We start from the raw sequence: 13,920 nt of genomic DNA on the forward strand, positions 1-13,920 counted from the left end.
GCTAAAGGGAATGTTGGGCCTGGTCAGCTTTAGTCCACATTGGTTTGCTTGCTTCCCTACATACCTAGCAGATGGCAGGCATCATTCATAATAAACATGAAGATGGAGAGCTGTCATATGTGGATGTGGGTCCTTTTTATTCTTTTTTAAATATCCTAATTGTCACAAATAACCATGCTCCAGTTTAACCAATTGCCATCAGACCTCCACTCAACAACAAAACTAAATAATTATATGTTAGCTAAAAAGGCCAGCACTTCAGCTGTAGTCGCCTTTTTAAGTGCTGCTCTGCACATGTGCGCATCCATACAGACACAGCACAGAGCTGCTTGGGAAAATGAACTGTGTTTGGAAAGATGGCTGAGGCATGGTGTTCTTGCACTGAGTTTACCTGTCTTTTTAACATCATTATTTTTGCTATTAGGTACAATCTACAAATGTTTATATCTGTTAAACTGCCAAACTTAATTTGTTTATTGAAAGTATGTAACTGCCAATATCTGCCAAGATACAATGTTGACCCTTCTTTGCCTCAGACTATGCAGGAGTAACAGATATCCATATACTAGAACAAAATGCTATTCTACTGTCATTTGCAAAACTGTGGACAATAGTAAAAGTAAAATGCAACATAAAATAGTGTAAATGTGCGTGGAGTAGTTGGAACAAAATGTATACATTGACAAAGTAGAACAGTGAACAATTCCAGCCTGATTTATGAAAGAAAATCTGATGCTCATTGAATGGTAGTAAAGACACTTTATTAAAATGCATGGTCATTTCAATAAATATATACTTCAAATCTAAATTTGGCTTTACGTAAACTCAGTGGTAAGCACTATAATGTAAATTCTCATCTAAATTTGCCATGTACAAATGAAGCATTAATTTAGAAATAATTCTCTTAACACAACAACAGAACGGTTTGATCCAAGTGAGTCTTTCATTTGCTCACCTAAAAACAGTACCTGAAAAGTTAAGGTCCATCTACAATGAAGCCCTCAGTCCGATACATAAATATCTGATATAACAGGAATTTCCTAAAATGTGACAGTCAAAGATCTGGGAGTTGGAAGATCCCAAAACAAGTATCTCATAACCTCCATCCAATTTCTGAACCTACTACACCAGTACAGAGTCTACCATAACAGCATCAAGCTCAAGGCAAGAACCCAGTTCTACTGGGCCAACTTCATATAACGCATTTAAAATATGAACAGAAAGTATCAGCTATCATAATGAAGTCAATGCCAGCTAGCAGTGATTTATTCATTATTTCAATATGCTCTATATCTTTAATTAATGCTGTTGATAAGATACCAAAGAACACAACTGTGCAAACTTTGCAACTCCCAATTCTGACTTGAGGCATGTAAAAAGAACTTACTGCATAACATAAAACTGTTTTCTAAAAGTCAATTTAAAGTCTATTTTCTGAAGGCACAACTTGCTTTGTTCTTTTGTGTTTAGACATGCAATAGTTGTTTCATAATTGTTCACTACTAACTCTCCGCTCCTGCAAACAAATTGGTTTTCGCATTATAAAAAAAAAAAAAAAAAAAACTGGCATTCTAAAGTAATAGTTTGATATAAAACAATCATGCATAACACCACTTTATCATTTATCTGTGTTTTTACATGCAGTTTTCACTGCAAAATATTTTTCCATTGCTTCAGCTCAGCTAAAACAACTGCAAAATTCTTTTTACACTTTATACATTTTGAACAGCAAAACTATTCATGCACTTCTTTGGGTCCGACATAAACCTTTGCTTTGGCCTTGACATCAATAAAAGAAGCACAATATTTTATTGACAATAAAGATAGTAAAGGAACTGGGATATGAGCAGTACTGGTATTACTGGGCTGGTACTTGCTCAGTACACTACAATTTTTAGACATGGAGGAATCTCATCATTAAGCAGAAGTGAACACAATCCATTCTTCTGGAGTTGTGCACTATCTCTAAATACAGGTATACTATATATGTTAGCATATTATCAAATCCTGCTTCTCAATATTATCTTAGATTATGGCTGTAAAGTGGAAGGTCACACATTCTGATGAACTGCAAGGCAGTGCAGTACACGCCATTCAATACTTTTTAGCTGCCTAATGTGTGCACATTTCATTTCACATTTTTAAAGAACAGCAAACAATCGGACTGTTACTAGTATGTTTCTACAAATGTAATTACTTGAACACATACCAGTCAATCTTGTTAGCCTTTCACGTTTTGACAAATTTCTATTTTACTGCCTAGTCGGGCTGTACGTATCTAGAAAGAGTCCACTCAGTTAACAAGCCTTGTGAGTGTGCTACGGGAAATTCTGGCAATAAGCATTATGTTGCTACAGGAGTAAGGACACAGGATGAACTACATAGTTTATTAAGGGCATAAAGTGATGCTGGCAATGTGTAAAAATAAAGCAAAAAGAGGAACTTGCGTGGCAAGAAATGTCACATGTCCCATCTGTTCCACTAGTAGGTATGGCCAGTGGCAAAGCTGCTGTTCTAAGGATGTAATTGGTTTGCTGGGCACCACTGCATTGTACACTCTCAAATTACAGGAAGTAGCTGCTAACCCTGCCATATATATTATATATATATATATATATATATATATATATATATATATATATATATATAAAATGATAAGGAAATCTAAAGGGAATATAGTTCATAAATGAAAGATTGCCATCAGGGTTGCTTGTGTAATTTTAATCTACTGTCCATCATTACAACATATTCACTTGTATTTGGTTCATTACAAAGAAGTCTAAATGTTAATGTTTTTCTCTAATGAAAATGTTCAAACAGTTCTAAGATTTGGTTCCCTGGTCTTTACCGTTTAGATCCCTGTCATTTTTAACACATTCTAATTTATTTGTTTTTAACTGAACTGAAAGTCCAAAAGTAAAGCCCTATATATATTGTATTATTTTTCAGGTTGCAAACAGAAACTCGGAACACATTGCGTGAGCATGTGTCTGTGACTGTTGACCTTCTCTATTGATGACAAAGAGGAAGAAAGAACCCTACTGAACTAAATGGAGTTCTGACCTATAACTGAATACTAATCGTACACCACATTCAAACATGTGTCTTTGCAAGTCTCAGTCAGCCTGTTGAATTAATGATGGTGAGCATACTGTATACTGTGTCTAAATTAAACAATTTCCTTTTAACAGTTTTACAACATACACATACTTGCCTGCAGTTCTCCAGCACTGCTAGCAACCATCTCCAAGGACATAAACAATATTGTGAAAAGCCAATAAGTAAACCATTTAAAAATACTGATTCTGTAAAGAAAATGCATGGGTCAACTTTACAGCTTGAGACTCAGACATACACATTTTATCAGCCATAAATCAGTTTAACTTTACTCTTACCTTCACAATTACAAATCAAATTTTTTAATAATCTTTAATGTTCAAGAGCTGTCTTACCTCAGCTATTCTGGCAAGCTGCAGCAGAAGGTTGTCTATAGTAGTGAGGTGTACAGAATTGCAGGGTTTTTAAAACACATTTAATCTAAGTAAGCTTGCTGGCAGGTCATGTATTGCAAGAAGAATGGTAGAAACACTTTGTCCAGCTATGAAATTATATTTTAGCAGCAAGCAAAATTATTGTAAATGTAGTGCTTTACTCCCAAGTTTACAATCTGTTATACACTTAACATCCTGCTCAATAAAAGGTTAACCAGAGATCCGCATTTAACGCACTAGATTTCTCTATGTACATCTTTAAGACAATAAGCAGAAACCAGCCTACTCTTACATAAAATTACTGCATGCTGCTATTCTGGTAGCGAGATTCTGGTAAAAGTGGACAAAGTGCTCAAGTCTTCTCAATGTACATCAATTTGGTTCCTGTCATACATCAATAAACCTGCACAAGCTTTTTTTATTGACTATCACAATTTTACTTTCCTTCTGTCCAGGGTAGCTAAATAAAAATTATTAAAAATAAAAACTTTGTTTTCAGAGAAAGGCTTACTGCCCATATTCAGGAATGTTCACAAACTTGAAAAAAGAACTGAACAGATTTATAAGGAAGACAATCTGTCTGCACTCTTGTCAAAGTTAATTTTTAAGTTTTCTTCATAAGTGGGATTACAGAGGGCAAAACAAAAAACTGACCTGGGCATCCTAAGGAAACTTCTCATTGTGAAAGGCTACCAAGATACTTTTTCAGTCTGCTAATTTCTACCAGACAGTACATGACTGAACAAATCTAGTCAAGTAACTGTTTCAGTCTTAATCACATGGAAAACAACAACTGTTCCACCAAGAATCCATATTCATACAGTACACAACTAGATTTTACTAGAGTAATCTGGCATATCTCAGCAGACACTAGAGGTGCTGGATAGATCCGCAGGTGGCTTAAAATCACATTAGGCTGCTCTAGTGAAGTACATGGGAGAAAGCCATTGCTATGTCTTTATTGGGGTCCACCAGTTACACTGAAACTAGCCCAGCAAAATGGTATTGCAGTGTAAACCAATATAATCCATATTCAGTCTGTGTAAATCTGATACAAGGGTAGTTGAGTGCTTCAGTTGCTCTCAGTAGCAGCACACAGGTCAAAATAAGCAGCATGACGAGTATACAAACTGTTTGTTGTACTGGCTTAGCCAGAATGAGGAGTGAAAGATTGGTTTATCTGGTCCCTGGCAGCTGTTGGGGCCAGGTCTGTGTTCTCTCTCGGCAGTTATTGAAGGTGATGGGGCAATCTGGCTCGTAGAGTATGCCACCAATACCTGAAATGTTCCTGTATCCATCTCTGGCTTTCCAGGAAGAAGTGCTTTCTACTGGGGGTTTTGCTTACAATGGCAAAAGTCTAGTTGTATTCAGCAGCAGTGGGTTAAGATCCTCAGAGTGCACAGCACGATGTAGGGAAGGCTCAGAAGCACTGCGTTCAATTTTGGGGAGAGAGTCTTGAACATGTTCCATCCCTGCAAGTATCTGAAACAGGAGGAAAAAATGTACATGTAATCAATGTTATTGCACTTCATAATAAAGAAAAATAAGTAAAAGTAGTGTACTGTATAAAAACAAGCAATACCTTTCTGTAACTTAACATACTTTTGCACATTATGTATATAAAAATAAGTTTACAAAAATGAGACGACCCCCAAAACAGGAATGGTCCAACAGGTGAAGGGCCTGACATTTTTCCTTCCTCATTTTTTCTGTTTTATCACTAGTTTTGCATTTGGCTATGGTCATTGTCACTACTGGTAGCATGAGGTGATACCTGGACCCTATAGAGGTTGTACAGATAGTCCGACTTCTCCAGGATGGCACATCAATACATGCAATTGCCAGAAGGTTTGCCTCGTTTCCCAGCACAGTTTCAAGGGCATGGAGGAGATTCCAGAAGACCAGCAGTTACTCTAAGGAGAGCTGGACAGTCCCGTAGAAGGTCCTTAACCCATCAGCAGGACCGTTATATGGTCCTTTGGGCAAGGAGGAACAGGATGAGCCCTACAAAATGACCTCCAGCAGACCACTGGTGTGAATGTCTCTGACCGAACAATCAGAAATAAACTTCATGAGGGTGGCCTGAGGGCCCAACGTCCTCTAGTGGGCCCTGTGCTTACTGCCCGCCACCATGGAGCTTGATTAGCACTTGCCAATCGTTCAGCATGACCGGTTTGGTGGTGGGTCAGTGATGGTCTGGGGAGGCATATTCATGGAGGGACGCACAAATCTCTACAAGCTAGACAACAGCACCTTGACTGCCATTAGGTATAGGGATGAAATCCTTGGACCCATTGTCAGACCCTATGCTGGTGCAGTGGGTCCTGGGTTCCTCCTGGTGCACGACAATGCCCGGTCTCATGTGACGAGAGTATGCAGGCAGTTCGTGAAGGATGAAGGAATTGATACCACTGACTGGCCCCCATGTTCACCAGACCTAAATCCAACAGAACACCTCTGAAACATTGTTTCGGTCCATCCTGACACCACCAGGATGCACCTCAGACTGTCCAGTAGCTCAGTGATGCCCTGGTCCAGATCTGGGAGGAGATCCCCCAGGACACCATCCGTCATCTCATTAGGAGCATGCCCCGACGTTGTTTGGCATGCATACACACGTGTGGGGGCCATAAAAACTACCGAGTACGATTTCGAGTTGCTGCAATGAAATTTCGGCAAAATAGACTAGCCTGCCGCATCATTTTTTCATTTTGATTTTTGGGGTGTCTTTGAATTCAGCCCTCTGTAGGTTTATAATTTTCATTTCCATTAAACAATGTTTCATCCTTTTGTTCCTAACACATTACCCAGTCCCAGAATGATTTTTTTCCCATTGAGATCTGATGTGTTTTCAAAGTGTTCCTTTTATAATATTGCTCAAAAAAATTAAAGAAAATCTTGAGACAAGACTATTGCCAAGAGATTTTTTCCAAGTCCCGTCCTCCTCTCATCCATTTTCAACCACGCCTACGGTTTTCTCACCTCTCATTCGAGTGAATGCTTTTGTCATACACAGTTCCTGCACTCTCAGCTCTTATAAATTTTTACGTTTTCCACACTTTAAGTTCCCAATAAAAGATGACTTATTATGTCCAAATCTTATTGAAGAATTTCATCCCGAAAGGTTACCAACAGAGGAAATGAGTACATGGGCAATCCTAGCACCGAGAAAAGATGAAGTCATGTGAATTAATGCGAAAATTGACAATCGGTTACACAGCAAATTGGCTAAATACGTATCAATAGACTATGCTGAAACGGTGATGATGGGACAGAAGATGAAAACATCAACTTACAATATCCCGTAGAATATCTACAACCGTTAATACCGTCCAGTCTTCCACCGGCCAAATTACTGTTGAAAGAATAATGTATTGTAATGTTATTGCGTAATTTATGTCTGAGTGATGGGCTATGCAATAGGACAAGATTAGTTGTATTCACAATTAGTCGAATAATTCTGACATGTAAAAGTTTAACAGGCGACAAGAAAGGTAATGTAGTTCATCTTCCGCGGATAACAGACACCAAAGGAGATCTTGATATGCAATTCGCATTAAAACATTTACAGTTTTCCATTAGAATAGCTTTTGCTATGACAATTAACAAAATCACAGGGACAAACATTCGAAAAAGTCGGTTTATTTATTAGAGAGAAAAAAAATATTTGCTCACAGGCAGTATATGTTGCGTTGTCACAATGCAAGTCCAAACACGGAATCAAAATTCAATGCAATATTGATGAAAAGTTTATTAAAAAATAGGTTTGCTGAAGTTTTACATTAAAAGTGTAAGCTTAAAAAGTATTTGCATGTTAATTTCAAAGTCAAACAGAATGAAAACGTATAACGCAACGAATACCTCTTAACATGAAATAATTTTCTTTCAATTTATTACGTTTTACTATGGTTAATTACTCGTTGTAATGTAAAATAGTTCTATTATGCATATGTAACAATCCCCATGAAAATAATCTGTTTAAATTGTACATCTGCTTCCCTGTACGCAAACGGCAGGTCCGCGAAGTGGCTAGCGTGTAGCACCCACCCGGGGTTGGTGAGCGAAGCCATTCATAAATAAAATAAATAAACATATATGCATATTTCAATAACATCTGCCTGACAAATCCAGTGTTCTGGGTTGGAATCCTACTCGCTTTTGTCACTGTGGAAATGCGTGTCTGGGTGAGGTTTCTTCCCACATCCCCAAAGATGTGCATGTTAGTTCATGTGTTAATACCAAACTGGCCCTGGTGTGTTTGTGTGTGTGAAATGCACTGGCAGCCTGTTCAGGGACATTTAATATCTTGCACCTACCGCTACCATGATGAGCTTCTGCTGCCCCATGCACCTGCCCTACGGGTTACAGATTATTTTAATGGGCGGTTATTCTTCTTTGTGTACATTAAATCACCTGACAAATTTATCTTCTGTTGGCAGCACTCTGTCCTGATGATATCTTAATACTTGTCATTGGTTTGTAGTAGTTAAATATCCTACTTTTTAATACCTCTCCATTAGTTTTAGTTGCCCTGTCATTAATGTATGTAAAAATGCATATGTGAGCATACAACACAAAGAATATCAATTTACAGTGTGATAACCGCATAAGTTTGAACTGAGCCCTTCAAAAATCAAGTTTTAAGTTTTGACATGCACAATATGGAATGTTGTGTCATCACGTTATATTCTATATGCAGTGTAAAAGAAAAAACAAACATTAATAAAACAAAAACAGCCCAAGCCATACTGCTTGCTACCTGACTCCTCTAACAACAATTATTATTATAGCATGGATTTTCTGCAATACACGTTTATATAAATTCAATTGCTGAAACACACAGTATTAGGACACGTAGGCTATTTACTACTTAATTGCAGTGGAAGCCTGTGTGAACAGAACATGTACCTTTTTATTTAACCAGCTCTTCATGTTTGTTATATGAATGTGAGGCAACCTTTGCTGTTGTCTCCACCTTCTTTTTTCCATCTCCACAGTTGTACCGGCATATGCTGCTCTATGACAGAAGGGAACAGAATGCCCACTCCCCACCATACCACAACAACACTGTCAGGCATCACTATTGCAACAAGTGACAAAGGAGGCGATCTCGTGCTAAAATGTGGTAAAGGATACACAAAAATTCACAAACTTCAACCAGTGTTCCGCACAACACGTCTTGCAACTTAAACACATGTCAGTAAAACTAGATGAATATACAACTACTTATGGTATCTTCCAGAAAGTAAGAATTTGTTACCCATAGTGGCCATGCAGATGACAGGTACACTTTTTGTGAACATGAGTCATCTGCACATCAAGGGGATTCATGATAATACAGAGTCTGATGTTATTTTTTTTTTTCATAATTCACTATAGTTGTTAAAAAATTAACATGAGAATTGAAAATCCCGCTACTTGTGAATTATGGTCTGTGTCAAAGAAAGCAGATTTCCACCTTTTGTTATGTATGATTTGAAATAGGTGAATGGAAAAATTCAAGAAAACAACACAATTCATAATTACTATATTCCAGATATTGTTAGGGAGCAGGACTGGCTAAAAAAAATCTTGGTAACAACCTTTTTCAGCAAATGCATACAAAAGATGCAAGAAGTCCAATTACCGAGATCAAAAACCATTATGCTCCTCTCATATGGGGTTTCATTCTGTGCTACAGTAAACATTTTAAGCAAATATTTCAAAGGGTTTTATTATATTTAAAATATGAAATAACACAGCTTATTCTCTTAATTACTACACAAAATTACCTTTTCCCAGCTGTAGATTAGGATAATAACCATGGTGCTGACCAAAAATGAAAGGTGCCACCAGTAAGTTTGTTAACTTACAAAAATGTCATTCATAAATCCATTTGCATTGTAAAAATATTATTTAAACTACTCTTCTTTATATTTTTAAGTAATTATACATATAAGTCATTTTAGCAAGAAAACACAAAAAAGAAAAGCAATAACACTTTTCACTTCTGCTATATATTCCCATTAGCCTGGCAGGGAAAGAAATGATGAAAGAAAAGTTACCAACACTTCCGTTTTCTGAATTTTTTCCAAAAATTCATCACTATGTTAAAAAAAATCCCAAAACCTTTCAACTATTTCCAAATCCCAAAATGTTTCCAGGTTTTCCATGACCATGGATACACCCTACATCTTATTCCAAAGAGTTCAATTACCCACCTCCATCACCTATTCAGAGAGCAGATAATAAAGAAAACTTAATTTGAAGATATCACTCAAAGATATTTAAGTATCTAAAAGTTTAGAAATGATTCAGCATTCTCTGACAAATGAATACTTAATAAATCCCTGCATGATTTTAAAGAACTTCTGAACTGTTCCTCATAAAGTGAATTTTGTGTAATTTTAAGTAAAAGGAGGAATTATTTTGCTGGCTATGTTATGGCAGGTGAGTTAGGATACTCATTTGGAAACAGTGATTTGATGTTAAAGGTACAATCAACAACAGTGAAATTAATTCTAAATGCCTCTTGTATTAATGTCACATTCTTAGCAAATTTTTAACTTTAGGGTTACAGTTTTTGCAGCCTCTTTTTAGGTAATGCCACACATACAGTGCATCCAGAAAGTATTCACAGCACATCACTTTTTCCACATTTTGTTATGTTACAGCCTTATTCCAAAATGGATTAAATTCATTTTTTTCCTCAGAATTCTACACACAACACCCCATAATGACAACGTGAAAAAAGTTTACTTGAGGTTTTTGCAAATGTATTAAAAATAAAAAAACTGAGAACAGCCTTTGCTCAATGCTTTGTCGATGCACCTTTGGCAGCAATTACAGCCTCAAATCTTTTTGAATATGATTCCACAAGCTTGGCCCCCCTATCCTTGGCCAGTTTCGCCCATTCCTCTTTGCAGCACCTCTCAAGCTCCATCAGGTTGGATGGGAAGCGTCGGTGCACAGCCATTTTAAGATCTCTCCAGAGATGTTCAATTGGATTCAAGTCTGGGCTCTGGCTGGGCCACTCACGGACATTCACAGAGTTGCCCTGAAGCCACTCCTTTGATATCTCGGCTGTGTGCTTAGGGTCGTTGTCCTGCTGAAAGATGAACCGTCGCCCCAGTCTGAGGTCAAGAGCACCCTGGAGCAGGTTTTCATCCAGGATGTCTCTGTACATTGCTGCAGTCATCTTTCCCTTTATCCTGACTAGTCTCCCAGTCCCTGCTGCTGAAAAACATCCCCACAGCATGATGCTGCCACCACCATGCTTCACTGTAGGGATGGTATTGGCCTGGTGATGAGCGGTGCCTGGTTTCCTCCAAACGTGACGTCTGGCATTCACACCAAAGAGTTCAATCTTTGTCTCATCAGTGTCTGACCACTCTACCATACAGGCCTGATTGGTGGATTGCTGCAGAGATGGTTGTCCTTCTGGAAGGTTCTCCTCTCTCCACAGAGGACTTCTGGAGCTCTGACAGAGTGACCATCGGGTTCTTGGTCACCTCCCTGACTAGGGCTCTTCTCCCCCGATCGTTCAGTTTAGATGGCCGGCCAGCTCTAGGAAGAGTCCTGGTGGTTTCGAACTTCTTCCACTTACGGATGATGGAGGCCACTGTGCTCATTGGGACCTTCAAAGCAGCAGAAATTTTTCTCTAACCTTCCCCAGATTTGTGCCTTGAGACAATCCTGTCTCGGAGGTCTACAGACAATTCCTTTGACTTCATGCTTGGCTTGTGCTCTGACATGAACTGTCAACTGTGGGACCTTATATAGACAGGTGTGTGCCTTTCCAAATCATGTCCAATCAACTGAATTTACCACAGGTGGACTTCAATTAAGCTGCAGAAACATCTCAAGGATGATCAGGGGAAACAGGATGCACCTGAGCTCAATTTTGAGCTTCATGGCAAAGGCTGTGAATACTTATGTACATGTGCTTTCTCAGTTTTTGTATTTTTAATAAATTTGCAAAAACCTCAAGTAAACTTTTTTCACGTTGTCATTATGGGGTGTTGTGTGTAGAATTCTGAGGAAAAAAATGAAATTCCAAAATGGATTAAAAAGGCTGTAACATAACAAAATGTGGAAAAAGTGATGCGCTGTGAATACTTTCCGGATGCACTGTATAAGTGCCAAGAATAAGGAGAAGAAATAAAAGATTTTCTCTCTCTCATGTGGGTTCCACAAGAGAGCATTCAGCAATTCTCACCCGCCTTTCATTGCACGAAAAGACAGCTGGAAATCTGATATGGCTGGACCTTTTCCCCTGTGTCAAATCCTGGAATAGTACCATAAAAAAGTATTCATCCCCTTTTCACATAAATAATTGAATTTTGATCAATCTTACTGGGAATTTTTATTTGAAAAATCAAAGTTTTTCATAGTAGTATCCAAAAAGAGAGTAAATTATAAATAATTTAAAAATATAAATACAGAAACTGAAATGGCAATATTTATGTCCTAATTCAATACTTAGCTGAACTACCTCTTGAAGCTATTATAGCAAGTATTCTATTAATTTTGTACAATGTGATGGAACATGATTTGCACATTTCTCCTTAGCTGTGTTAGTTGCTTAATGGCAGATGCTTGGTGGGGTTAAGTTCAGAACTCTGAGTGTTCCACTTAAGGGTATCAATTTTCTTGATTTTAAGCCACTCCATTGTTAATCTGGCATTATACTTTGGGTTACTGTCCTGGTGAAGGACAAACTTTTTTTCCCCCCAGCTGAAGCTTTCTAGCAGTTTTTCCTCTAGAATATGTCTGTACTATGCAGTATTAGTTTTTTCTTCATTCCTGAACAGGCTGCCAACCCTACTGCTGGAAAGCATTCCCACAGCATGATGCAACCACCACCATATTTTACAGTGGGGATGATCTGACCTGGCTGATATGCAGTGTTAGATTTACATCATACATACCTAGTGCTTTGCATTTAGGTGAAAACATTACAATTTAGTCTCATCAGAACACAAGATTTTCTGCCACATCTCTGCAGTATCTTCCAAGTGGCATTTTGAAGAATTCCCAATGGACAAACTCACTTTTTTATTCACCTAGGGCTTGCCACTCCTCCATAAAGATCCTTTTGGTCCATTGTCTTGGACATTGTTGAGCCATGAACTTCCTCTAAAATTACTACTGCTACTACTTATTATTTGGCTGACACCTTTATCCAAGGTAACTTTGAACATTTGGAAGATACAATTGGTTACTTTTCTTTTTCTTTGACTGAGTTCATTCTTCCTATCAGGGAGAGATACATACTGTACTTGGTCAATTATGAAGACAATGCGTGATTCTTCCACCAAGCCAAAAAATAAGTTTTCCTGAACAAGAAAGGTTGGGTAGTTTGTTAAAATAAGCTTAGACAAAGACTATGCTATGCTCTTAAAAACTCTTTTTGTAATTTTCTAGATAATGGCTAGAACTTGGATAACTGGTACGAGGTTAAATTGTGACAAGTTGTTGGGTGCCATGACATCCAATCTACTCCTTTACAATCACTGTAAAACATTACTATTTTATTATTTCCATTCATCCATTTCATGAACTCATATAATCAATTCAGCTAAATCCTACAGTATAATGCAAATAAATATCCTGGGTAGTTACTCTACTATGACAGAATGGTTTTAGGGGTGAGATCAACCCCTAAAAACTGAAAGATTAATTAATTTTCCAATTACAGTTAGTAAGGAAGTGCAGCAAACTTGTCCATCAAACCTGTAACTACAGAATCAGATGAATTCAGCATGTTAGAATCTTATGAAGGCTTCTTTAATATACCATAGCTACTGTACATTATCCATAAGCTTCTGTATCTTCAAAATGGATTTAGGAAAATCAATGTGGCAACACGAACTCAAGTGTATTTCTATGCAGAAAGTGCATTTTATAAGCCACTAGTTATTTCAGGATTATGAATGATCAGAATCTATCCTGACAGTGCTGGGTGCAAGATGGACATAACTGTGCATGTGTCAATTCATTCATATCCTCACACTCACTTACAGAGGACTTATTTAGAGTCAGCAAGTAATCTGATGTTCCCATTGTTGGCATATGGAAAGAATAGAGGCCTGGCCAGTAGGGGGAAAAATCAAACACTCAGACACAGAAAGAACATATAAACGCCATTGTGCCACCCACTGTATCACATGTTTAGTTATAAAAATAAATAAATAAATAAAATAATAAATTATACATACTTGTGGGAAAAGAGGCCTTTCCTCACGTTTAAATTTTAGGCAGTCGATGATAAGCCTCTTCATGGCTTTAGGGCAATTGCTGTAAACTTTACTGAGGTCAGGAGAAAGATATCCCCGTCCTACCATAAAGATTATCTGAGAGAGAGAGAAAAAAATTAATGGTTAAGCTAATGGAAAATTATACTAAATACTTATAAAACAATATAAGCGTAAGTTTTGACACTCACTTT

The 13,920-nt window shown here is 37.6% G+C and overlaps 1 protein-coding gene across 2 annotated transcripts in view; it reads right to left on the reverse strand.

Moving 5' to 3' along the window:
• Window positions 1-3,904: 3,904 nt before the first annotated feature.
• The window catches only part of araf (A-Raf proto-oncogene, serine/threonine kinase), a 141,274-nt gene continuing 131,258 nt past the window's right edge, over window positions 3,905-13,920 (reverse strand). For both annotated transcript variants that reach the window (XM_028813405.2, XM_028813406.2), the window contains exons 15-16: window positions 13,691-13,825; window positions 3,905-4,973 (exon numbers count right to left, since the gene is read on the reverse strand). In XM_028813405.2, the coding sequence (XP_028669238.1) occupies window positions 4,833-4,973; window positions 13,691-13,825 (276 nt within the window). In that variant the 3' untranslated portion in view covers window positions 3,905-4,832. The remainder of the gene's footprint in view (window positions 4,974-13,690; window positions 13,826-13,920) is intronic.

This window comes from Erpetoichthys calabaricus, chromosome 11, assembly GCF_900747795.2.
Source record: "Erpetoichthys calabaricus chromosome 11, fErpCal1.3, whole genome shotgun sequence".
NCBI lineage: Eukaryota > Metazoa > Chordata > Cladistia > Polypteriformes > Polypteridae > Erpetoichthys > Erpetoichthys calabaricus.